This window comes from Rhinoderma darwinii, chromosome 3, assembly GCF_050947455.1.
Source record: "Rhinoderma darwinii isolate aRhiDar2 chromosome 3, aRhiDar2.hap1, whole genome shotgun sequence".
Taxonomy (NCBI): domain Eukaryota; kingdom Metazoa; phylum Chordata; class Amphibia; order Anura; family Rhinodermatidae; genus Rhinoderma; species Rhinoderma darwinii.
In genome coordinates this window covers 207,931,522-207,959,428 of record NC_134689.1, presented here as the reverse complement: position 1 = coordinate 207,959,428, position 27,907 = coordinate 207,931,522, and the positions used below count along the sequence as shown (strand labels likewise).

The 27,907-nt window shown below is 45.0% G+C and overlaps 1 protein-coding gene across 4 annotated transcripts in view; it reads right to left on the bottom strand.

The window, feature by feature from the left end:
• The window catches only part of RELN (reelin), a 749,731-nt gene that overhangs the window by 385,045 nt on the left and 336,779 nt on the right, over nucleotides 1–27,907 (bottom strand). For all 4 annotated transcript variants that reach the window (XM_075857310.1, XM_075857311.1, XM_075857308.1 and 1 more), the window contains exon 9: nucleotides 4,098–4,194. In XM_075857310.1, the coding sequence (XP_075713425.1) occupies nucleotides 4,098–4,194 (97 nt within the window). The remainder of the gene's footprint in view (nucleotides 1–4,097; nucleotides 4,195–27,907) is intronic.

Sequence of the window (27,907 nt, the reverse complement as noted above, 5' to 3'; positions counted from 1 at the left end):
ACACCGTCCCCACTGTCAAGCATGGAGGTGGAAACATTATGTTTCTCTGCTAAGGGCACAGGACTACTTCACCGCATCAATGGGAGAATGGATGGAACCAGGACATTAAAAATGGCTCAAGGCTGGGTCTTCCAGCACGACAATGACCCGAAACATACAGCCAAGGCAACAAAGGAGTGGCTCAAAAAGAAGCACATTAAGGTCATGGAGTGGCCTAGCCAGTCTCCAGACCTTAATCCCATCGAAAACTTATGGAGGGAGCTGAAGATCCGAGTTGCCAAGCGACAGCCTCGAAATCTTAATGATTTACAGATGATCTGCAAAGAGGAGTTGGCCAAAATTCCATCTAACATGTGTGCAAACCTCATCATCAACTACAAAAAACGTCTGACTGCTGTGTTTGCCAACAAGGGTTTTGCCACCAAGTATTAAGTCTTGTTTGCCAAAGGGATCAAATACTTATTTCTCTGTGCACAATGCAAATAAATATATATAATTTTGACAATGTGATTTTCTGTTTTTTTTTAAAATATAATCTATCTCTCACTGGTAAAATTAACCTAGCCTAAAAATTCTTGACTGTTCATGTTTTTGAGAGAGGGCAAACTTACAAAATCAGCAAGGGATCAAATACTTATTTCCTTCACTGTATATAAATGCTCTCCATAGCTGCCCCCACACTGTATAATGCTCCCCATAGCTGCCCCCACACAGTATAATGCCCCCCATAGCTGGCCGCACACATTATAATGCCCCCATATCAGCTCCTCCCACAGTATAATGCCCCTCATAGCTGCCCCCACAGTATAATGCCGCTCATAGCTGCCCCACACAGTGTAATGCCCCCCACAGCTTCCCCACACAGTATAATTCCCCCCATAGCTGCCCCCACAGTATAATGTCGCCCATAGCTGCCCCCACACAGTATAATGCCCCCTATAGCTGCCCCACACAGTATAATGCCCCCCATAACTTCCCCCACATAGTATAATGCCCCCCATAGCTGCACTCACACAGCATAATGCTCCCCATAACTGCCCCCACAGTATAATGCCCCCTCCCATACACAGTATAATGCCCCCTCCCTCCCATACACAGTATAATGCCCCCTGCCTCCCATACACAGTATAATGCCCCCCTCCCTCCCATACACAGTATAATGCCCCCCTCCCTCCCATACACAGTATAATGCCCCCCCTCCCTCCCATACACAGTATAATGCCCCCATATGTACGGACCAACTAGAAAAATAATAACCTACATACTTACCTATCCCCGTTGCCACAATGGGTGGATGATCTTTTGCCTCCTCTGCACTGCGCTCAGTGCCCTGTGAGCGGCTCGGCGAAGGCAGGTGCGATGTAGTGACGTCATCGCGCTTTTCTGCACTGAGCCACTCACATCTCACAGACTGGAGGAGGAGAAGGATCCTCCAACAGGGGGGGGGAATGGGGATGTTATTTTTTTATTAGGTCCGTACATATAGGGGCATTATACTGTGTATGAGAGGGAGATGGGGGCATTATACTGTGTATGGGAGGGGGGCATTATAGCTACGCCACTAATCACTCACATCTCCTTCCTCAGTCTTCTGGCTCGTGGGTGGAACTCTATGTGAGCTTCGGACACCAGGTCCTTCTTGGTTATATAATTTATTAAATTAGATATCTGAGTTAAGTTAGGCTTTTAGAACAAGTATATATTTCAGTGCTAGACATCTTGGATGATAAGGTGTTATGTAGCCTCTATGACAGATCAGTAATGCCATATCTTGAGAACTTACATTTATAACCCTATTGAGTTTCATAGTAGACTGTAAAATTGTAATGACTGGGTAAGTAGACAGAAAGGTGAGCCCTAATCTACCCGCCACTCATTCCCTGCCTACTTGCACGACCCATCCTAGGCGACAGCGTACAACTGGGCGACGGTTCCTACGCTCAATATGTGCACGAGAGACAAACAGACAAGGGTACACAGAAGCTAAGGGAAATGGGGCAGTTGCCCACGGCAACACCGTGAGCAACAAGAGTAGTGAACGAGCCGAGTCAAACCAGGAGTGTACGAGGTACCAAACAGAGAGCAGGAGCGTAGTCAGTAAAGCCAGGGTTAAAATGAAGCAGAGGACAATAGTAATAGCTGGAACAGCAGAGCCAGGAAACAGGAGAGAATCACAGGCAAAGACAAGAAGCAAATGAATGTATACATAGACCGAGGGCGGGAGCTAGAACCGTCTGGCCAGGCTATGATAGGTTCTCCCACTCCTCAGCCTACCAGCCTGAGTGGTAGCAGATCGAGTCACTCTATCAGACCTAGGAGCAGATGCAGACTGATTAACCACGGGCGTCGACACAGAAGCTGTGTCTGGCAGATCCTTTACAAAAATAGTTTTACCATCTATGGTTGGCACCTGTAAAGACCATCTAGCGTTTCAAATTTGTGACCAATCTGTACGCGGTTTAATAATTCTGTAAATCATGTTCATAGTCTGACACAGACTTTTTTTGTAAAGAAAAGCTCAAGTTTATTTTCTGCCACATTTGCAGTGAGTTAAGATAGTATCTGGTTTATTATCAATGCATTTAAAAAAAATTGAATTGTGGGCCTCATAATATAGGAAATTTATCACATGCCACATTACAGATTAGATCATGATATTCAGAATCAAGCTAATTGATCAGTAAGCCACATCCCTATAAAATATTCAAAATTTGCATTGATGGTTGACTCCCCAAAAAGTTGGTTACCAGTAAAGGCTAAGGGTATGTTCACACGCTGAGAGGCAGTTACGTGTGAAAAGACAGACTGTTAACAGCTGCCTCGTTTCACACGTAAAAGCTCCTCCTCGTAATTTACGAGGCGTCTGAGACGCTCGTAAACCTTGAGCCGTGCTTCATGGATTTCAATGAAGAACGGCTCAAATTACGTGGCAAAGAAGTGCCCTGCACTTCTTTGCCGAGGCAGTAAATTTACGGGTCGTCGTTTGACAGCTGTCAAACGACGACTCGTAAATAACAGGTCGTCTGCACAGTACGTCGGCAAACCCATTCAAATGAATGGGCAGATGTTTGCCGACGTATTGTAGCCATATTTTCAGACGTAAAACGAGGCATAATACGCCTCGTATACGTCTGAAATTTGGCCGTGTGAACATACCCTAAGAACACAGAAGTTTCAATAGGCAATTTATGACGTTTCCTAATCTGGTGCCAAGCCAACATTGCAGACCAAAATAAGGGGTTTTCTATGGGTTCTGAGTCTTAGTACTGTTTAACAATATAGGATAGATTCCAACCTGTAAGGTGGGAAGAAGTTTTTGTCTTGTGCCAGATTTCTGAAGTTAGATTTACCACATAGTCACTCAGCTATCTACCTTAACTAAGGAGTATAATTTAATGTTAGGGAGGTTAGGGCCGTCGTCACACTTGAATTGCTGAAGTATAAAGACACTAATCTATTAGCCTAGCTCCTTTTCCAAATAAAAAGCCCTAAAGAATTTGGGAGATAAATTTATTTATTTTAGTTTTGATTAATTTTATGGTTGTTATTATTTTTTCTTTTCTCAAAAATTGTGACAAAAGCAGCAGTTGTAAAAGAAACCAGTTTAAATAGGGCAGGTTGTATAGTTTCAAAATATAAAGAGAGATTTGAGATATTCTTAACAGTAGCAACAATTGTAAGGCCACCTGACAAAGTACAGCATCCAAATCTCCAGCATTGAAATGGTTAAGCAATGCTATAATTTTCTGCAAAGTAGTTTTATCATTTCCAACCTTTATAGCCATCTCCAGTGAACAACCAGTTTCTACCTAACAAGCCCCTACAAGACAACAGGCTGGGTCCCTATGGCATGATTCTCTGAATATAAAAAAAAAACAAAAAAAAAAAACACATTGCAGCGGTTCTATGATAGTTTAGTTTTAGAATTGTGGAAGACTATACATTGGTTTAGTATTTAAAGTACTTGAATATTTGAAGTGCAAAGCCTGCAAAATGTATTAACAACAATAGATTTGTAGGTATAAACGGCATGCCAGGTTAACAAGATATAAGCATTTATAATAATTTCATTGATCGATATATACACAGGAACACACCTGATTTTCTCTAGTGCCATCCAGTTGGTAGCATTGCTCTTGGCATAGGAAACAACAATACCAGGATCAGAGTAGCTGAATCTGCATACGCCTGACCCTGTAAGATAAAACCATTTAAAGAAAATGTTACACTGTGACAAAGGGCATTCATTATTACTTTATAACTGAAATTGCCAGGTGGCCCCTACACACAATGCCCATTTTTTATATATTGAATTACTAAATCAATAATAGAATGCCATAAGAGCTGTTGCTGAAAGTAACCAACAGATTTATCCATACTTGATGCTCAAATTGATATAAAAGTGATAAATCAGAGCTTAGCTTTATAATATATTTTAGATTTCCCTGGGGAGCAATGTGAATTATGCATTCAGTAAAGATGTATATATTACTGACATATGACCTAAATATTACTGACAGCAAAATCAATACTTTGTACGTCCTCATACTAGCTTTAAATCTACATGCACCATATAAAACAGAGTTCCGCTACTAAATATATTACAACAATTCTAACAGTTTACCAGGTTAATTTAAATATTATGCCATTTATTAGTAGATATTCATATTTTTATTCACTAGATGGTGCCTTGCTAAAATATAAAAAGGATTATTCCTAGATGATATTGGCACAAGACAAATGTTTGCATAATTATGTTAAGAGTTTAGCATACGTGCTGAATTTCTGAAGGTCAGGAAGGCACTTATAAACAAGAAATAGGTCATAAAGTACTGGCATAAATGATAATGTGACTTTTCTCAAATATACTTTTGCTCAGTTTAAGAGAAAAGCAAGATGGTGATTTATAGCTGAAGCGAAACTTCAGTACAGTTATTTTCTGTTCATATCACATTCATGCTTACTATCTGGAGGTTTCCTACAATTTATACCTTTGACGAAAAGCTGCAATGTATGCCACTGTAAAGGCAAACAATGGCATTTGTAGCACATAGGCCGCACAGTAGAAAAACATACACCGTTCTGTATACATTTTTGTGCTGTATGCCTCTGCATGGAATAGCGTAGTCTACTACACTTTTCAATACAGCAAAAAACAAGGTATTCCTCGGCCCAAGTAGGAAGATGCGCCCAGTCATCATGCTGCCTGGAGATGAAGTGTCGTAGATAGTTCTCCATGATTTGACTGAACCTCTCGACTTGACCATTGGACTGGGGACGGTAGGCTGAGGAAAAGTCCAACTTCATATCAAGGAGTTTATAGAGGGCTCTCCAGAACTTTGAGGTAAACTGAATCCCCCGATCAGGCACGATATGCAGAGGTAAGCCATGCAGGCGGAAGATGTGTTTGATGAAGAGGATTGCCAGTCGACAAGCAAAAGGTAGGCCGGTCAGCAGAACAAAATGAGCCATTTTTGAGAATCGGTCCACCACCTCCCAGACCGAACTCCATCCAGGAGAGGGAGGCAGATACGTGACAAAGTCCATTGCTAATATGCTGCCAGGGAGCATTGGGCACCGGCAGCAGCTGGAGCAGGCATGCAGGATTGGAGTGAGCAACCTTGTTAGCCGCGCACACCGTGCAGGACGAGACAATGTCCATGGTGTCTTTGGGCAGCGTGGCCACCAAAAATGATGGGCAATCAAGTCTCAGGTTTTACGGGCACCCGCGTGACCTGCCAGTTTGTAGCTGTGTCCCCAGCGAAGAACTCTACTTCTGTCCGCCAAGCGTACAAAAGTCCTCCCCGAGGAATGTTTCTAACTTGCAGGGGGGTTGACAGAGACAATGCAGGACGGATCATTGATGTTTTGCAGAGACACCATGGCGTCCCCAGTCTCGAACGACCTGGACAAGGCATCGGACCTCACAGGATGGTAGTGGAGCTCAAACTGGAACTGGGCAAAGAACACCTGGCTTAACGGGGATTCAGCTGTTGGGCCGACTGGAGATAGGTGAGGTTCTTGTGGTCGGTAAACATCAGAATAGGGTGAGCTGCGCCCTCCAGTAGATGTCTCTACTACTCCAAAGCCAACTTGATGGCCAGTAACTCCCTATCCCCAATCGAGTAGTTGCGCTCATGCACACGGCCATGCCCGTAATCACGGCCCGCGATCGCGAGCACAGCCAGCCGCGGGCCGCAGCCTGCATTTTCGGCCCGTTCTCCCATACAAACAACCTTAGGCCCCATGCCCACCGTAGAAAATCTCCATACTTGCAGACCGTAATACGGTCCGCAATTACGGACCCATTCAGTTCTATTGGCCGTGGACGCTGTTCCGTATCGCTACGGATAGGTGTCCGTGCCATAGAACTGTACCGCAAAAGATAGAACATGTCCTATATTTTGCGTTTTACGGGCCCGTGCTCCCATACTTTGTATGGGAGCACGTGCCCAAAATGCTGGCTGCGGCCCATGTCCGGCAGTGAGCACAATCGTGGACACGGCCACGTGCATGAGGCATTATTACTGATCCATTTTGCTTTAAGAATAAGTGATTATAGTGAGATTTTTCTTGCCCTTTTTCTGTTTTCTGTTTATTGCAGTCTTGGCAATTTAACATTATGACAGGCAATAATGCTTTTGCATATGAAGTATTCCAGAGCATCATAAATGCAATCAAGTGATCTCAGCTTCAAGTCCCCTGGTGTAATTATTAACCCCTTGGAGCTGCAGCTATTTTGGGTCTTGAGGACACGATTTTTTTTTTTTTTTTCATGACTGCGTTTCAAAGGGGCCATAACTTTTTCTTTTCAAACCTGCATTTTTATAGAATTTTTCAATAAGGAATAGGAATACATCACAAAGTAAATACATCACAAATAAGTGCAAACACACCAAAAGAGAAGACTGAAAATAGGCTATATATACACTACTGTTCAAAAGTTTGGGGTTACCCAGACAATTTTGTGTTTTCCATGAAAACTCACACTTATATTTATCAAATGAGTTGCAAAATATAGTCAAGACATTGACAATGTTAGAAATAATGATTTTTATTTGAAATAATAATTTTCTCCTTCAAACTTTGCTTTCGTCAAAGAATGCTCCATTTGCAGCAATTACAGCATTGCAGACCTTTGGCATTCTAGCTGTTAATTTGCTGAGGTAATCGGGAGAAATTTCACCCCATGCTTCCAGAAGCCCCTCCCACAAGTTGGATTGGCTTGATGGGCACTTCTTGCGAACCATACGGTCAAGCTGCTCCCACAACAGCTCTATGGGGTTGAGATCTGGTGACTGCGCTGGCCACTCCATTACAGATAGAATACCAGCTGCCTGCTTCTTCCCTAAATAGTTCTTGCATAATTTGGAGGTGTGCTTTGGGCCATTGTCCTGTTGTAGGATGAAATTGTCTCCAATCAAGCGCTGTCCACAGGGTATAGCATGGCGTTGCAAAATGGAGTGATAGCCTTCCTTATTCAAAATCCCTTTTACCTTGTACAAATCTCCCACTTTACCAGCACCAAAGCAACCCCAGACTATCACATTACCTCCACCATGCTTGACAGATGGCATCAGGCACTCTTCCAGCATCTTTTCAGTTGTTCTGCGTCTCACAAATGTTCTTCTGTGTGATCCAAACACCTCAAACTTCGATTCGTCTGTCCATAACACTTTTTTCCAATCTTCCTCTGTCCAATGTCTGTGTGCTTTTGCCCATATTAATCTTTTCCTTTTATTAGCCAGTCTCAGATATGGCTTTTTCTTTGCCACTCTGCCCTGAAGGCCAGCATCCCGGAGTCGCCTCTTCACTGTAGACGTTGACACTGGCGTTTTGTGGGTACTATTTAATGAAGCTGCCAGTTGAGGACCTGTGAGACGTCTATTTCTCAAACTAGAGACTAATGTACTTTTCTTGTTGCTCAGTTGTGCAGCGGGGCCTCCCACTTCTCTTTCTACTCTGGTTAGAGCCTGTGTGTGCTGTCCTCTGAAGGGAGTAGTACACACCGTTGTAGGAAATCTTCAGTTTCTTGGCAATTTCTCGTATGGAATAGCCTTAATTTCTAAGAACAAGAATATACTGTCGAGTTTCACATGAAAGCTCTCTTTTTCTAGCCATTTTGAGAGTTTAATCGAACCCACAAATGTAATGCTCCAGATTCTCAACTAGCTCAAAGGAAGGTCAGTTTTATAGCTCCTCTAAACCGCAAAATTGTTTACAGCGGTGCTAACATAATTGCACAAGGGTTTTCAGGTGTTTTCTAATCATCCATTAGCCTTCTAACACAGTTAGCAAACACATTGTACCATTAGAACACTGGAGTGATGGTTGCTGGAAATGGGCCTCTATACACCTATGCAGATATTTAGACGTTTGCAGCTAGAATAGTCATTTAGCACCTTAACAATGTATAGAGTGTATTTCTGATTAATTTAATGTTATCTTCATTGAAAAAAAACTGTGCTTTTCTTTAAAAAATAAGGAAATTTCTAAGTGACCATAAACTTTTGAACGGTAGTGTACATTTAGTATCGCTGTATTTGTACTGACCACATAGAAAAAAGTTAACATGTTATTAATACTGCACAGTAAACATCGTAAAAAGTTATTATAGGGGGCGTAGAAAGGGGTTACATAGTGTTTGCTCAGAGGATCAAGGCGTGATGCAGCTGAAAGCTAGACTTAGGGGGGCTGCTAGTTATGGAAAACTCCACCCACCTAAGGACCAGTTGTTGAATAAGTGACCACATAGAGTAGTGGTCAATATACAGGACAAAGACAAGAAGAGGAGAAAATAGATAGAAAGAAGAGAAAAAAAGGGGCAGGAAAAGACATAGAAATAGAACGGTTAGGAGGGGAAGAGGAAGACCCAGAGACCAGAGGCACCGAGCCCAGGACACCGACCTGCACAGGGAACACCCTTACTCATGAGCGGAGGGGGGGGGGAGCAGGATGAACAAAAAGAGTATTACTGACATAGTCAGCCCATGTGTACTATATTGACTTAAACCAATCCACCCAAGCCAGAGGTATGGCTGTCAGTTTCTCATTAGTCATGTACCAAGACATACGTCTCTTAACTTTAGAAAAGTTAAGAGATGGTAACCCGGTAATGCCCTAGCTAAACCGGCAGGGGCAGGGCCGATTCTAGCTTTTCTGCTGCCTGAGGCAAAAATTTAAATGCTGCCCCCTAGATCTTGATTGACATCTCCCTGGCTGTTCTACATCACTAGCAGCCCCACACAAAAATAAATCATACCACCCATCATCTCTCTGAAGATCATACAGTGACTACAGTACTGATTAGAGGAAGAATATAAAATTTACGTTAAGTGACTCACAGGTGATGTCCTCTCAGATTCTAGTTGTTCTTTTTCGGTTTTCTTCTCCATTCGGTCCAGATCTCTATGATGACTTCTCCCGGCCACAGCCCAGTCCTACAGTTTTCCACTCAAATGTCTTCAGCTTCTCACTTTTCAAACATTTCTGCACCTATAAACAAAGATAAAATTCTCATGGTGCCACACACTGAACCTCTAATTATAATAGCACCATACACGGTCTCCCTGATTATAGCACCATACACTGTGTCCCTGATTCTAATAGCACCATACACTGTCCACCGCCCCCCCCCCCACACACACACAGTGCCCCATGTAAATAGTGCACCAGATAGAGCCCCCTATAGATAGTGCCCCCATAAAGCCCCCTGTAGATAGTGCCCCCATCGAGCCCCCTGTAGAAAGTGCCCCCGATAGAGCCCCCTATAGACAGTCCCCCCACATAGAGACCCCTATAGACAGTGAATTAGTGCCCCACATAGAGCCCCTTGTAAACAGGGCCCCACATAGAGCTCCCTGTAGACAGTGCCCCACATACATAGTGTCCCCTATAGAGCCTCCTGTAAATACTGCCCCCTGTAGATAGTGCCCTACATAGATCCCCCTGTAGATAGTGACCCCAATAGACCACCTGTAGATAGTAGACCCTGTAGATAGTGCCCCAAATATATCCGCCAGTAGATGGTGCCCCACATATAGCCCCCCTGTAGATAGTGCCCCATATATAGCCCCCTGTAGATAGTACCCCACATATAGCCCCCCTGTAGATAGTGCCCCACATAAAGTACCCCTGTAGATATTGCCCCACATATAGCCCCACTGTATATAGTGCCCCACATATAGCCCCCCTGTAGACAGTGGCCCACATATAGCCCCCTATAGATAGTGCCCCACATATGCCCCCCTGTAGATAGTGCTCCACATATAGCCCCCCTGTAGAAAGTGCCCCACATGTAGCCCCCTTGTAGATAGTGCTCCACATATAGCCCCTTGCACTTTTAACAGAAAAAAACAAAACTTTACATACTCACCTAAACCCCCCACACCTAAGGCACCCTGGCAATCAGCGTCTTTCAACAACACAAATGGCGCGATGTCGTTACATAGATCCCCCTGTAGATAGTGGCCCCAATAGACCACCTGTAGATAGTAGACCCTGTAGATAGTGCCCCAAATATATCCGCCAGTAGATGGTGCCCCACATATAGCCCCCCTGTAGATAGTGCCCCATATATAGCCCCCTGTAGATAGTACCCCACATATAGCCCCCCTGTAGATAGTGCCCCACATAAAGTACCCCTGTAGATATTGCCCCACATATAGCCCCACTGTATATAGTGCCCCACATATAGCCCCCCTGTAGACAGTGGCCCACATATAGCCCCCTATAGATAGTGCCCCACATATGCCCCCCCTGTAGATAGTGCTCCACATATAGCCCCCCTGTAGAAAGTGCCCCACATGTAGCCCCCTTGTAGATAGTGCTCCACATATAGCCCCTTGCACTTTTAACAGAAAAAAACAAAACTTTACATACTCACCTAAACCCCCCACACCTAAGGCACCCTGGCAATCAGCGTCTTTCAACAACACAAATGGCGCGATGTCGTTATCGCGCCGCTTGCGTTGCTAAAAGGCGCTGAGTGGCACGGCAAGTCATTCTGCCTTGCCAATCAGCGCCTTTCAATGACGCAAGCGGCACAATGACATAATCGCGCCGTTTGCATTGTTGAAAGGCGCTGATTGGCAGGGTGCCTTGCCCTGTCATTCAACGACGCAGGTGGCGCGATGACGTCTTAGTGCCGCTTACGTCATTGAAAGGCGCTGAACATGCCCTGCCATTCAGCGCTTATGCATACGATTGTATCTGTGTACTATAGACGCAGGTACAATTATAGTGCAGGAGGGGGTGGCGGTGGTTGGTTTCAGTGGTGCTGTCTCCCCCTCAGAGAGGCAGCAGGCCGCCGCGTGAGGCAAAATGCTCACCTCACCACATGGACAGTGCGGCCCTGGGCAGCGGTCAAATACCACCATGTGAGGACCATGATATGCACATACGGCCGCTGGCGTCTGGGATTGGGAAAAACAATTGTATAAGTGCGAGATGGTACCAAGGCAGTGAGTGCTCTGACAACAACTTTGCTCAAATACATAGCATTTTCTCAAGAGGGGTAGAGATGTTCCTGTGCAAGGAGGAGAAATAGTGTTTAATCTGTTATTAGCGAAATAGTTCACCACTCGGCGGGAACACTTTTGTTGCAAAGCATGGAAGGGTTTAATCCCTGATATAGTCAGGAAATAATGCATTTTTCTAAGTGCTGATGCAGACCAAGATTGGAATAGGTGTGGGGACTTAAGTCCCGGGGGGGAAAGTGCATAGACACAGAGTGGGGCCAGCGGTAGGAATGGAGATGTCAATTTAGCCGTGTATTTGACTGAATCACAAACTCGCAAAGAGTGCTTCAACATTGGGTTGGTGATGAAATACCGCTGAGAAGGGAGAAGCCATAGGAGCTATCCAGTAGGATTGGATAGCATTCAATTTCAATACAACAGTTTAGGTACAAACACCATTTTTAGCGCGTGCACCCGATCCAGCCATAAGATATGGTATTTGCCCCAGTCTTCCGTCATAGCTCTAAGACATCCCAGCAGTGGGGGGTAGTGGGTAGTTGGCAATACAAATAGTGGGTATAACATTAGTGAGGCTACTTCCCAGATAGTCAAGCTGGCCCAATACCTAATGGAAGGTGTAATGGGATTATAAGGTAGCGAACACAGAGGGAAACAAAACATTTAGTGCATTTGATTTTGTGTAATTGGTGTGTAAGATCGATGGCCATAACTTTTTCATTTTATCGTCAATGTAGCCATATAAGGGCTTATTTTTTGCAAGACGAGTTGTATTTTTAAATGGCCCCATTTTGGGGATATGTACAGTATAATGTATTGTATAACTTTTTTTATCAATTCTTTATTTATAGAAAGAAAATTTTACAATATTTTGTATATCAAAGGATAAAAAGAACATTTCAGACAAACTCATATTTCAGGAAGTGATATGCACATACACAAAATGTACACATAAGATTGTAAGTTCCTAATACAGTGATATGAAGTACAAAGGAAACATAACAAAAATGTAACAACTATGTACAAGGGGGAGGGTGAGAACTGTGCTCATTAAAGACCATGTGTACTATGAAACTGAGACACCATAGCAAAGAGTCAGAGAGAGTAATCGGAGGCATGACCTAGGTACCCAGGGGGGGGGGGTGAATCAATCCAAGATAATAGTGTCCCTGGCAGCCCTCCAAGGACCCGAGGTTCTTTCAAATCTATCATGAGTCCTATCCTCCCAGCTAGCAAGCTCTTCCATCCTACATAGGTGGTCAATCTTATCTACCCACATTCGAATAGAAGGCTGCTCAACGGACTGCTATTTAAGGGAAATTAGTCATTTAGCCCCGGTAATCATGAAAGTTACTAGGTCATGTTTTGCTGGTTGGTGAGTTGGGTCAGGTTTCCACAAGAGAACCAAAGTGGCCGACAAGGTCAAGTGTTTGTTGCAAACAGCGAGGATGGAGGAGGAGATTGCCCGCCCGAAAGGAGCAATCTTAGTACAGCTCCACCAGAGAGTGAACCAGTGTGTGTTCTACAACGCCAACAAAGGTCATCTAAGGTGATACCAATTTTGAACAAAAATTCCGGGGTCCTATACCACAGGGTGAGGGTTTTAAAGGAATTTTCTTGAACTCTCACACACCTGGTGAACCCATGAGAATCCCCGAAGATCCGGGACAAGTCGAGTTCATCAATAATCATCCCCAGTTCCATTTCCCATGCCAAAATGAAAGTCGGTTTTTTGTCTGCCGGGGCTTTACGAATCATAATGTCTGAATGGATCTTGGACAGTAATTTTATAGGGGGTGAGGGGAAGCGGGTGAGAACATCTAGACAGGAAGCCTCAGGGAGAACAGGGAAGCTATTTTTTAAAGTGTTACAGGAATGGCGAAAACCCAGCAAGTGCAGAGAGTTATTGTGGTGTGGTGCTAAAATGGAGGAGACATCTTCGGAAATCAGGTCATCAAAGACCTCTGAAATGGTGATGTTCCCTAATGAGTCCCATACACCCTCCAATGGGGGTTTACCGTCCAATATGACAGGAACCATACGCAATGGGGTGTGCGGAGAAAATTGTGTGGGAGGGTCCGAAGAGGCAAGATAGGAACGAAAGCCTATGATAGTCCCTCTGGAAAGTGGGCTAATGATTTTGGAGACAGGAAGGTGTGGGAACAATCCCCACAATAGCATGGAGTGCACGTTACCTAATAAATGGCGTTCAAGATCAATATGGGGAGGATTTTGGTTTCCTCTGCACAGGGAAACCCATCTACTTAAGTGTGCCGCCTGGTCGTAATCGTACGGGTCCGGCAAACCAGCCCCACCTTGGTGAGGTTTCAGAGACAGTAAACTATAGGAGAGCCTGGGATGTTTTTTGGCCCACAGGAAACGTGCAAACACTCTCCTTAATTTAACAAAAAAGGACAAGGGTAAGAAGATGGGTACCATCTGGATTAAGTATAAGAATTTGGGGAGAATGTAGGTTTTAAGAAGGTTTTTCCTGCCTAGCCAGGCAACAAAGGGTATGTTCAGGCCGTCTAAGTGAGTCTGAATATGTTGTAAGAACATGCTAAAATTAAGAGAATATAAGAGTGCAGGATCTCTAGAAAAGAGGATACCGAGGTATTTAATCGCAGTGTCTGGCTATCTAAGGGGTGAGAGTCTTTTAATAGGGTCCACAACTGTAGGAGGAGCCGAAATGTTTAGAACTTCAGATTTAGTACAATTAATTTTGAAATTAGATGCTAAGCCAATATTTTCAAAGATCCGAAGGATCTCCGGGAAAGCGGGTCCAGGGTTACTGATGGAGCAATAAATCATCTGCAAAGGCAGCAGTCTTGTGTGCAAAATTTCGCACCTTTAGACTCTCGATCCCGTCTGACCCCCGGATCTTCTGGATGAGAGTTTCCATTATTAATAGGAAAAGGGAAGGGGATAAGGGGCACCCCTGTCTGGTGCCATTTAATATTTGGAAAGAAGGTGAAAGAGTGCCGTTAGGTTTCAGTCTAGCCCTAGGGGAAGAGTATAATGAGAAAATTGCCTGAATAAGCCCTGGAAGGAAACCAAATTTTGACAGAACCGCTCTCATGTATTCCCAGTTGACACGGTCGAAATCCTTCACCGCGTCGTTGCTTAAGAATATCAAAGGGACGTGTGATTTTCTAGTGTAATGTACGAGATTTATTAGGTGGGTAGTGTTATGTCTGCCCTCTCGACCCGGAATGAACGCAGCCTGCTCCGGACCAATCAGATTGTGCAACAGGGGTTTGATCCTATTTGCTAGTAGCTTAGCCCCCTAAGTTGGCGACGTAATTCACAGAGATCATCTTGCAGGGAGATTGCCAAGGATCTCTTACCAATAGTTTCCAAAGAAGAAATTTGGGCTAGTAAGGAATTCAGTTTTAACTGTCTCTGTTTTTTCAGTCTTGCGCCTAAAGCAATGAATTTGCGCTGAATAAAGGCCTTATGTGTTTCTCACACTTGATGAGGGGAAACGCCCAGGGTCTCGTTCCTTTCAAAAAATTCAGATAAGGCTACCTCTAATCGAGCAACCTCCCTAGCATCGTCTAGAAGTGTCTCGTTAAGTTTCCATGACCAGCTTTGAGGAGGAAGGGAAGTAACAGCAAGTTTTGGTGCATGGTCGGACAGTCTGATATGTCCAATCTGCGTGGAATGCACTAACGGGAGGCGAGGCTCAGATATGAAAAGGTAGTCTAACCGATGGTAGGTGTTGTGTACGGCGGAATGAAATGTATAGTCCCTATCACTTTGGTGCTGGAGGCGCCATGCATCTACTAGTTTGGCTGAGTGTAATTTGGCAATCAACCGCTTAAGAGAAGAAAAGGTTTGAGCGGATCTTGTGGTCGAGGAGTCAACCAGGGGGTTGATAGCTAGGTTTAGGTCTCCACCCGGAATAATCATTCCCTCTGCAAAAAGTAAAAGACTATATATCACCTCCAGCAGCCAATTTACCTGATTCACATTCGGTGCGTACAAATTAGCCATTGTAACCATAGTCCCAGCCAGGTGACCTTTAATAAAAAGATCTGGGTCTAGGTGTAACCTTATGGGGAAGGGGGAGTGTAAAACAGAAGTACAGGTGTTGCAAAGGGAGGGATATTGACTAAAACAGTCATAATGGATGGTGTATCAGGGGTAGGGCAGTACCCCAGGATCCAATATAAATGCAAAAATATTCAAACATTGTTCAGAAAATCAAGAAAAGAAACAAACGGTATGCATGAAGGTCAACGTTGCAAAACAAATATCACATGTCCCAGCTGAAACCTGCAGACAAAGGGTTAGTGACAGCATGTAATGACAGGCAAATTATATCTGACAAACCAGGTGTCGTCCATATTGATGTTGTGAGGTGTAAGTTTCCCAGACCTCCTGCGTGACTTGCTCGACTTATTCGGGCCCACAACCTTCCAGAGAGTGGGTGGCTGTAGAGCGGGAAGAGAAGCTAGTTCCTGAACTCCCGCCCAATCAGGTATGGATAAATCCGCTTGGTTGAGGGCTGCCAGGGCATCAGGGAGGTCCCTGTGATGACGGATGATAAATAGTCTGCTAGAAAAACGTGATTCCAAACAGGAAGAGCCATCTGTATAGTATACGTTGGCGACGAAGTTCATCGGTCAGGGGTTTCAGAATCCTCCTTTTTGTTAGCGTAACCGTGGAGAGATCTTGAAAGATAGCAATGGGAGAGTCCTCAAATCTAAGAGGATGTGCATCCCTTGACTTCCTAAGAATGGCATCCCGAACTGGAGATTAGGATTTGGATTAGGTTTAGCTCTGAGAGCTTTGTGGGCCCTTTCAATCGAAATTTCCTCCAAGAAATTTTCACCCAGGATGGAAATAAACAGTTGTTTAACCGTGGAAGTCAAAGATTCCGACTCGACGGACTCCGGCAAGCCCTTTATGCGCAAATTATTCCGTCTTACTCTATTATCTTGATCCTCTATAAGATCCATCAATGAGTTGAGATGGTTTGGGCAAGCTTGGAACGAGGTAGCAGAAGCCGCAGTATAGGCAACGACCTGCGAGTGAGAGGACTCCATGGCCTCCACCCTAGAGCCAATCTGTTTAACCTCCTGTTTGATGTCTTGCAGGTCCCGTATCACGGGATCTAGAGCTTTGATCAGGGCCTTGTTGATGAAAGATCTGGATATGGGCAAGTACAAGGAGGACTGTTGGTCATCATCGTTGCTGCCCGAGTCCTGTTGTGAACTCGTGGGAGGTTTGGTTGGGCCCATTGCGGATGCCTCTGAGGAAACCAAGTCTGAAGCAGAGTTCTTTTTTAAGAAGGTATCAAGGTTACCGTATCTGGTAGAGGTAGCGGGTTCTCTAGGTTTGCTGTGACCGATTTTGTCCATCGTAGATGTTTCTTTCACTTAAAGGATCATGAGGCTGCCCTACATAGATCTAGGATCAAGGCATATTCAGGCCCTCTGAGTGGACGTAGATGAAGAAGTGTGTTAGAAAGCCTGTAGCTACCAAAGAAAAAAATTTGGGCCAAGCCCTTAATAGAAGTGAGGTTGGACAGTCTAAAAGACACACCAGACTAGACCCTTGTAGCGAGGTCCAGAAAAAATAACTTTTATTTTTAAAAACATTGCGGGGTGTAAAGAAACAGCAACTCTGCATTGTATTTTGTATTTTGTTTTTTATAGCGTTCCCCTAGTGGTATTATTTATATGTTAACTATCTTGTGCGGGTCAGTCTAATTACAGCAATACCAAATTTATATAGATTTTTATATTTGACAAGTTTTGCACAATAAAAGTACTTTTTTAAAGAAAAATTTATGTTTTTGTGTCGCTATATTCTGAGAGCCATAACTTTTTTCTTTTTCTGTCAACGAAGCTGTGAAAGGGCTTGTTTTTTGCATGAGAAGTTGACTTTTCATTGGTAACATTTTGGGTTACATAAGACTTTTTAATCACTTTTATTACGTATTCTTGAATTTTTTAAAAATGTTTGCGGGTAAAATAACAGTAATTTTATAGTTTGGGTTGGTATGTCCACGGCGATACTATTTATGTATACTTTTTTCTTTGTAGTTTTTGTTGGTAGAAAAAAAGGTTCTTTGTGTTTTTTTTAATCTATTTTTTAGCCTTTCATAGATTTTTTTTGTACATTTTTTTTAAGTCCTACTAGTGGACTAGACTATGCGATTAGCACATCGCTCATATACTACACTGCAATACTTATATATTATATATATACACCTAGCATCACACATTTATGGTATAACCTGTGTATATGACATAAATGTATGACTTGGCTATACATTATTCTTCATTACATAGTTAGTACGGTTGAAAAAAGACACATGTCCATCAAGTTCAACCAAGGGATGGGAAAAGAGAAGGTAAAAATTTCTACACACAGGAGCTAATACTTTTTTATTCTAGGAAATTATCTAAGCCTTTTTTAAAGCCATCTACTGTCCCTGCTGTGACCAGCTCCTGCGGTAGACTATTCCATAGATTCACAGTTCTCACAGTAAAGAAGGCTTGTCGCCTCTGCAGGTTGCACTTTTTTTTCTCCAGACGGAAGGAGTGCCCCCTTGTTTTTTGAAGGGGTTTTACATGGAACAGGATTTCACCATATTTTTTGTATGTGCCATTAATATATTTATATAACTTAATCATGTCCCCCCCTTAGTTGTCTTTTTTCTTTTTTTATAAATTCTTTTATTTATAAATTTTTACAAACAAACATATCACATTAAATGCCAAAAGAATATGCAACTATATAGTACTTTGGCTCGCAGGCCGGCATATGTGGTCATCCTGTATGGTAGATGTAAAAAACAGAATATAGTCAAGCAATAATTGGGGCTAATCCCCTACATCCTGAACCTGCAGACATGCATTAAGGCCCACAGCGAAACATAACTTAGAAGGAAGTATGAAAAAGGAAAGGAGAAAAGAGGAACGACAGAGGAGGGAAAGGAAGGGAGGAGTTCCGTTGTTAAAGAGGCTCTGTCACCAGATTTTGCAACCCCTATCTCCTATTGCATGTGATCGGCGCTGCAATGTAGATAAGAGTAACGTTTGTTTTTTTTAAAACTAGCATTTTTGGCCAAGTTATGACCATTTTTATATTTATGCAAATGAGGCTTTCTAAAGTACAACTGGGCGTGTATTGTGTGTGTAACATCTGGGCGTTTTTACTTGTTTTACTAGCTGGGCGTTGTGAATTGAAGTGTATGATGCTGACGAATCAGCATCATCCACTTCTCTTCACAACGCCCAGCTTCTGGCAGTGCACAGACACACAGCGTGTTCTCGAGAGATCACGCTATGACGTCACTCACTTCCTGCCCCAGGTCCTGCATCGTGTCGGACGAGGCTACAGTTGATTCTGCAGCAGCATCAGCGTTTGCAGGTAAGTAGCGACATCAACTTACCTGCAAACGCTGATGCTGCTGCAGAATCAACTGTAGCCTCTGGTGCCGATGTGTCCTCGCTCATCCGACACGATGCAGGACCTGGGGCAGGAAGTGAATGACGTCACAGCGTGATCTCTCGAGAACACGCTGTGTGTCTGTGCGCTGCCAGAAGCTGGGTGGTAACGAAGAGAAGTGGATGATGCTGATTCGTCAGCATCATACACTTCTATTCACAACGCCCAGCTAGTAAAAGAAGTAAAAACGCCCAGATGTACATACACAATACACGCCCAGTTGTACTTTAACATTAAACACGCCCAGTTGTACTTTAGAAAGCCTCATTTGCATAAATATAAAAATGGTCATAACTTGGCCAAAAATGCTAGTTTAAAAAAAACAAAAAAAACCTTACTCTTATCTACATTGGAGCGCCAATCTGCTGCAATAGGAGATAGGGGTTGCAAAATCTGGTGACAGAGCCTCTTTAAGTGTCATGTAGAAAGTGCAAATCAAGAGGCTACGATGTTCCTGAATTCCAAAGATGATTGAAACCTGACCCAATGATACCAAGTCTGGATGAACTTGGCGTGAGTACCTCTCATGGATGCCGTGAGATCCTCCATCCTCATGATCTCCTGTATCTTATCGAACCACATGCTGAGCGAAGGCGCACAACATTGTCTCCACAGCGCTGGTATGCAGGCCCTGGCAGCATTCACCAGATTGCGGACCACAGAGCGACGATATGAGAACAACGGGACCTCGCACAGATGGAGCAAGAAGAAGGCCGGTGTGCACGGGAGCGGGAAGTCCGTCAATTTGGAGGTGATACGCCACACTTCTGACCAAAAGGCAGTCAGCCTCGGGCACTCCCAAAAGGCATGTAGTATCGTTCCCACCTGGTCACCACATCTCCAACACAGCGGTGAGACCGCCGGAATCATAGCATGTAATCTGGAAGGCACCCTATACCAGCGCGTTAAAATTTTAAAACCCGCTTCCTGAAACCTGCTGGCCATGGACGATTTATGTGTAGTTGTCTTTTTTCAAGGCTAAATAGGTTTAATTCTTTTAATCTTTCCTTATAATTTAGATTCTCCATGCCCCTTATTAGCTTTGTTGCTCTTCTTTGTATTTTTTCCAACTCCAGGGCATCCTTAACCCCTTAACGCCGAAGGACGGATATATCCGTCCTCAGCAGCTGCTAGTTCGCGCAGGAGGACGGATATATCCGTCCTGTGATCGCGCGGGTACTGACAGTTTACCCACGCGATCAGCGGCAGGAGCACGGCTGTTATACACAGCCTGGCTCCTGCTGCAACTGCCGGAATCGAAGCACGCGCCGATTCCGGCAGTTTAACCCATTAAATGCCGCTGTCAACAGTGACAGCGGCATTTAATGTGTTTGACAGAGGGGGGAACTCCCTCTGTCTCCCGATCGGCGCCCCCGCAAACAAATCGCGGGTCGCCGTCGGGTTTCCATGACAGCCGGGGGTCTAACAAAGACCCCCAGGTCTGTCTTCAGCATCTGCCTGTTAGGCGATGCCAGAGGCATGACCTAACAGGTTGCCTGTCAGTTTTACACTGACAGGCAATAATGCTTTGGTATACGAAGTATACCAAAGCATTATATATGCGATCGGCATATCGCATAGTGAAGTCCCCTGGTGGGACTAAAAAAAAAAAAGTAAAACCGTTAAATAAAGTTTGTGAAAAAAAAAATAAAAAAAATTACAGTCAAAGTCAAATAAAACTACTTTTTTGCCCCAAAAAGTGGTTTTATTTAATAAAACGGTCAAAACAAATCACACATACACATATATGGTATCCCCGCGATCGTAACAACTTGACCAATAAAATGAACACATTAATTAAACCGCCGGATGAACGGCGTCCAAAGAAAACGCAAAAAACAACGGCAAAATTCTCTCTTTTCTCCCATTCCCCCCATAAAAAATAAAATAAAAGTTCATCTATAAGTCCTATGTACCCCAAAATAGTACTAATGAAAACTACACATTGTCCCGCAAAAATCAATCCCACGTACGGCCACATCGACGGAAAAATAAAAAAATTACGCCTCTTGGAACGCGGCGATGCAAAAACAAGTAATTTTTTTCTAAAAGGGTTTTTATTGTGCAAACGTAGAAAAAACATATAAAACCTTTACACATTTGGTATCCCCGTAATCGTGCCGACCCATAGAATAAAGTTAACATGTTATTTACGCTGCATAGTAAACGGCGTAAATTTATAACGTGAAAATTAATGCTGGAATAGCTGCTTATTTTCAATTCTCTCCTAAAATAAAGTTAATAAAAGTTAATCAATATGTTATAAGCATCTAAAAATGGTACAATTACAAAATACAACTCGTCCCGGAAAAAACAAGCCCTTATACGGCTATGTCGACGGAATAAAAAAAGAGTTACGACTCTTGGAATGCGACCGTGGAAAAACAAAAAATAATCCTTGGTCATTAACGTGCAAAATGGCCCGGTCATTAAGGGGTTAAATTTGAACTGGAGCCCAGAATTGAATTGCATATTGTAGATGAGGCCTCACTAATGCTTTGTAAAGTGGTAATATTACATCCCTGTCCTGCAAGTCCATGCCTCTTTTATTTCACGACAATATCTTGCTGGCCTTTGAATCAGCTGATTGACATTGCATGCTGTTTATGATTTACAAGTACACCCAGATCCTTCTCAACAAGTGACTCCCCGAGTATAGCTCCCCCTAGGACATATGATGCATGCAGGTTGTTGGTACCCAGATGCATAACTTTACATTTATCTACATTAAACTTAATTTGCCAACTGGACGCCTAAACTCTTAGTTTGTTTAAATCCGCTTGCAATTCACGAACATCTTCCATAGACTGAACTATATTACATAGCTTGGTGTCATCTGCAAAAATAGAAATAGTGCTATTATTCCCATCCTGTATATCATTAATAAATAAGTTGAATAATAGTAGTCCCAGCACAGAACCCTGGGGTACACCACTTATAACTGGGGACCATTCAGAGTTTGAATCATTGACCACAACTCTCTGGATACAGTCCTTGAGCCAATTCTTAATCCAATTACAAACTATACTATCTAAACCTATAGTCCTTAATTTACACATTAGACGTCTATGAGGGACAGTGTCAAATGCCTTTGCAAAGTCCAAAAACACTATATCCACAGCGGCCCCTCTGTCTAGGCTTCTGCTCACCTCTTCATAAAAACAAATCAGGTTAGTTTGACAACTTCGGTCCTTAGTAAAACCAAGCTGGCTGTCACTTATTGTAGCGTCCATGGCCGCGGGCCGTCGGGTCTACTCACCTCCTGACGCCCGCAGCCATGGATCTGTGAGCGCTGGTCCCCATCTCCTTCCGAGGAGATGCCAGCGCTCACTTCCGCTCCAGTCCGCTGTGTCCTGTAGGGTGCGCGCGCACGCTCGTGCCCGCTCTTAAAGGGCCAGCGCGCGCACATAAAGGAAATCATCATCAACACACATGATTTCCTGGACTATAAGAAGGCCCCAGCCCTTCCGATCTTTGCCTGAGTGGTTAGTATTCCCAAGTCTGTCTTGCAAATGGTCCCTTAGTGTTTCCCGTTCCAGTTGTTACTCGTGCCGTTACCTGTTCCTGTATCCTGTGCTGTGTTCTTGTTTCTGTGCCTACTAGTTGGAGTCGTGTCTACTGCACCTGTGTCATCCGCCACATCCTGTGTCATCTGCCACGTCCAGAGGGATTCACCACGTCTGGCGCAACCTGCGGCACCTGCTGTCATCGGTCACATCTGGCGTTGCCTGCTGCACCCATCTCCATCCGTGCCAGAGCTGCGGGCACTATCTGGACTGTCCAGGTACCCTTGTGCGGGACTTTGTATTGCTAGGGTTCCCTGTTGTTTGGTCAGCTGCCTCCCTGCTACGGCGGTGTGGCCTTTGGGTCACATACCCACACACCGTGACACTTATAATACTATTTTTTGTCACATAATCCTGTATATAGTCCCTCAATAGCCCCTCAAACATTTTCCCCACGATGGATGTTAAGCTTACTGGTCTATAATTACCCAGAGAAGACCTAGAGCCCTTTTTGAAAATAGGCACCACATTTGTCCTGTGCCAGTCCCTTGGCACTATACCAGTCCCTAGAGAATCTCTGCATATTATGAAGAGGGGGACTGAAATAACTGAACTAAGCTCTTTAAGAACGCTTCTGGTCCCGGGGCCTTGTGTACATTTATTTTATTTAATTTAGCTTGGACCATATCTACAGTCATCCAATTCAGTACATCAACTGATATATTAACAGCACTGGCACCGGCTATATCAGCTGCTCTTTCTTCTGTTGTATAGACAGAGCTAAAAAACCTATTTAGTAACTCTGCTATTTAGTACTCTAGTACTTTAGTAACCTATTTAGTACTCCACTACATCCTGATCCTGACTGGCTCGTTCACCACTCCGTTTCCTCACGGTGTTCCGTGGGCTACTGCCCCTTCCCTTGCTTGTTCCCTGTTTGTATCCCCTTGCACTTAGTTAGCGTAGGGACCGCCGCCAAGTTGTACCCCGTCGCCTAGGGCGGGTCGTTGCAAGTAGGCAGGGACAGGGCGGTGGGTAGATTAGGGCTCACTTGTTCCCTTCACCTTCTTCCTGCCATAACATAATCACAAGCCCATACCTAGTCTACCATTTCTCCTACGCTGACGCTATCATGGACCCCCTTGAGACCCTGACCCAGCAGATGCCGGGCCTCTCCCTAAAGGTCCAGGCCCTGGCTCAGAGGGTCAACCAGTCTGATGCTGCCATAGTAGTACCCCTCACCTCACCTCTAGAACCCGACCTCAAGTTACCTGACCGGTTCTCAGGGGACCGTAAGACTTTTCTCTCCTTCCGGGAGAGTTGCAGACTTTACTTCCGTCTAAAACCTCACTCCTCAGGTTCCGAGAACCAGCGGGTGGGTATCATTATATCCCGACTACAGGAAGGGCCCCAAGAGTGGGCCTTCTCCTTGGCTCCTGACGCCCCTGAACTTTCCTCCGTTGATCGTTTTTTCTCTGCCCTCGGACTCATTTACGACGAGACTGACAGGACTGCCTTAGCCGAGAGTCAGCTGGTGACCTTACGTCAGGGTAGGAGACCTGTTGAGGAATACTGTTCTGATTTTAGAAAGTGGTGCGTAGCTTCTCGGTGGAACAACCCGGCCCTAAGGTGCCAGTTTAGGTTAGGATTATCTGACGCCCTGAAGGATCTGCTTGTTAGCTACCCCTCTTCTGACTCCCTAGACCAGGTTATGGCCCTAGCAGTACGACTTGACCGACGTCTCAGGGAACGTCAGCTTGAACGTTTCAATGTTTTCCCCTCTGACCTCCCTGCGATTTCCCCCGAGGTCCCGTCTCCTCGCTCTTCCACGGAAGACTCGGAGGTACCTATGCAACTCGGGGCCTCCATGTCCCCTCGACAACGTAGAGAGTTTCGCAGGAAGAATGGTCTCTGCTTCTATTGTGGGGATGACAAGCATCTACTGAACACCTGTCCCAGGCGCAAGAATAAGCAGCCGGAAAACTTCCGCGCCTAAGTGATCATCGGGGAGGTCACTTGGGCGCACAGGTATTTCCCATTAATATGAAACGCAATAAAATTTTGCTTCCCTTTCAGGTCTCGTTTGCTGGCCGGTCTGCCACTGCCTTCGTGGATTCTGGCTCATCTGCTAATATCATGTCTGTGGAATTTGCTATGTCTCTAAAAATGCCTTTTATTGATTTACCTTATCCTGTCCCGGTAGTGGGTATCGACTCCACTCCTCTTGCTAATGGTTATTTTACTCAGCATACTCCTGTTTTTGAACTCCTTGTTGGCTCCATGCATTTGGAGCAGTGCTCTGTACTGGTGATGCAGGGATTATCGTCCGATCTGGTATTAGGTCTTCCCTGGTTGCAGCTGCATAATCCCACGTTTGATTGGAATACTGGGGATCTCACCAAATGGGGTAGTGAATGCCTGACGTCATGTCTTTCGGTTAACTCTATTTCTCCCCGTGAGGAGGTAAACACGCTACCTGAGTTTGTTCAGGACTTCGCTGATGTGTTTTCTAAGGAGGCCTCCGAGGTGTTGCCCCCTCATAGAGAGTACGATTGCGCCATCGATTTGGTACCTGGTGCTAAGCTTCCTAAGGGTAGGATATTTAATCTTTCATGTCCTGAACGTGAAGCTATGAGGGAGTATATCCAAGAATGCCTGGCCAAGGGTTTCATTCGCCCCTCGACTTCTCCTGTAGGTGCTGGCTTCTTCTTCGTGGGGAAGAAGGATGGTGGTCTTAGGCCGTGCATTGACTATCGGAACTTGAATAAGGTCACAGTAAGGAACCAGTATCCCCTTCCTTTGATTCCGGATCTTTTTAATCAGGTTCAGGGGGCCCAATGGTTCTCTAAGTTCGATCTACGGGGGGCATATAACCTTATCCGCATCAAAGAGGGGGATGAGTGGAAGACTGCGTTCAACACGCCCGAAGGTCATTTCGAATACCTGGTCATGCCCTTTGGGTTGTGTAATGCCCCTGCCATCTTCCAGAATTTTATTAATGAAATTCTGAGAGATTACCTGGGAAATTTTCTTGTAGTGTACCTTGATGACATACTGGTGTTTTCCAAGGACTGGTCCTCCCACGTGGAGCATGTCAGGAAGGTCCTCCAGGTCCTCCGGGAAAATGTGTGTTTGGGGTACAGGAGATACCATTTTTGGGGCAAATCCTCACTCCTCATGAATTCCGCATGGACCCTGCCAAGGTTCAGGCTGTGGCGGAATGGGTCCAACCTGCCTCCCTGAAGGCGCTACAGTGTTTTTTGGGGTTCGCTAACTATTACAGGAGATTTATTGCCAACTTCTCGGTCGTCGCTAAGCCTCTTACGGACCTCACTCGCAAGGGTGCTGATGTCCTCCACTGGCCTCCTGAGGCCGTCCAGGCTTTTGAGACCCTCAAGAAGTGCTTTATCTCGGCCCCCGTGCTGGTTCAGCCCAACCAAAGGGAGCCATTTATTGTGGAGGTTGACGCGTCCGAGGTGGGAGTGGGGGCCGTCTTGTCCCAGGGTACCAGCTCCCTCACCCATCTCCGCCCCTGTGCTTACTTCTCTAGGAAGTTTTCGCCCACGGAGAGTAACTATGATATTGGCAACCGCGAACTTTTAGCCATTAAATTGGCTTTTGAAGAGTGGCGTCACTTCCTGGAGGGGGCCAGACACCAGGTAACGGTCCTTACTGACCACAAGAATCTGGTTTTCCTAGAATCTGCCCGGAGGCTTAATCCTAGACAAGCTCGATGGGCGCTATTCTTTACCAGATTTAACTTCTTGGTTACCTATAGGGCTGGGTCCAAAAATATTAAGGCTGATGCACTGTCACGTAGTTTCATGGCCAATCCTCCTTCTGAGAAGGATCCTGCTTGTATTTTACCCCCTGGTATAATCGTTTCTGCCACTGATTCTGATTTAGCCTCTGACATTGCGGCTGATCAAGGTTCAGCTCCCGGGAACCTCCCTGGGGACAAGCTGTTTGTCCCCCTGCAATACCGGCTAAGGGTACTCAGGGAAAACCATGACTCCGCACTATCTGGTCATCCTGGCATCTTGGGTACCAAACACCTCATTACCAGAAACTATTGGTGGCCTGGGTTGCCTCAAGACGTTAGGGCTTATGTCGCCGCTTGTGAGGTTTGTGCTAGGTCCAAGACCCCTAGGTCCCGACCTGCGGGCTTACTACGTTCTTTGACCATTCCCCAGAGACCTTGGACCCATATCTCCATGGATTTTATCACCGATTTGCCTCCATCTCAGGGCAAGTCGGTGGTGTGGGTGGTAGCAGACCGCTTTAGCAAGATGTGCCACTTTGTGCCCCTTAAGAAACTACCTAACGCCAAGACGTTAGCTTCTTTGTTTGTTAAACACATTCTGCATCTCCATGGGGCCCCAGTCAATATAGTTTCTGACAGAGGGGTACAATTTGTTTCCTTATTTTGGAGAGCTTTTTGTAAAAAGTTGGAGATTGATCTGTCCTTCTCCTCCGCCTTCCATCCCGAAACTAATGGCCAAACGGAAAGGACTAATCAATCCCTGGAACAATATTTAAGGTGTTTCATCTCTGACTGTCAATTTGATTGGGTCTCATTCCTTCCCCTCGCCGAATTTTCCCTGAATAACCGGGTCAGTAACTCGTCAGGGGTCTCCCCGTTTTTCTGTAATTTCGGGTTTAATCCAAGGTTCTCCTCCGTTTCTCCTGGTTGTTCCAATAATCCCGAGGTAGAGGACGTTCATCGGGAACTGTGCACAGTCTGGGCCCTGGTTCAGAAGAACCTAGAGGCGTCCCAGAGCGTACAAAAGATTCAGGCTGATAGAAGACGTTCTGCTAACCCCCGGTTTGTCGTCGGGGATCTGGTGTGGTTGTCGTCTAGGAACTTGAGCCTTAAGGTCCCGTCCAGGAAGTTTGCTCCCCGATTTATTGGGCCTTATAAGGTCATTGAAGTCCTCAACCCTGTATCCTTCCGTCTGGAGCTGCCCCATCCTTTCGCATACACGACGTCTTTCATGCCTCCCTCCTTAAACGCTGCTCCCCGTCCTGGTCCCCCTCGAGGAAACCTCCTGTTCCCGTTCTCACCCCTGAGGGGGTGGAATTCGAGGTGGCCAAGATTGTGGACAGTAGGATGATCCAGGGCTCCCTCCAGTACCTGGTCCATTGGAGAGGATACGGGCCGGAGGAGAGGACTTGGGTACCTGCTCGAGATGTTCACGCTGGGGTATTGGTCAGGAGGTTCCACCTTCTCTTCCCCACTAAACCGGGTCCTCTTAGTAAGGGTCCGGTGGCCCCTCATAAAAGGGGGAGTACTGTAAAGGATCTGCCAGGCACTACGTCTGTGGATACTCCCAGGATTAATCAGTCGACACCTGAGGCCAGACCTCTTAGACTGACACCGGCTCCCACCAATCAGGGTGGCAGGCTCAGGAGTGGGAGAGCCTATCGCGGCCTGGTCAGTCGGAGTTAGCTCCGCCCCCT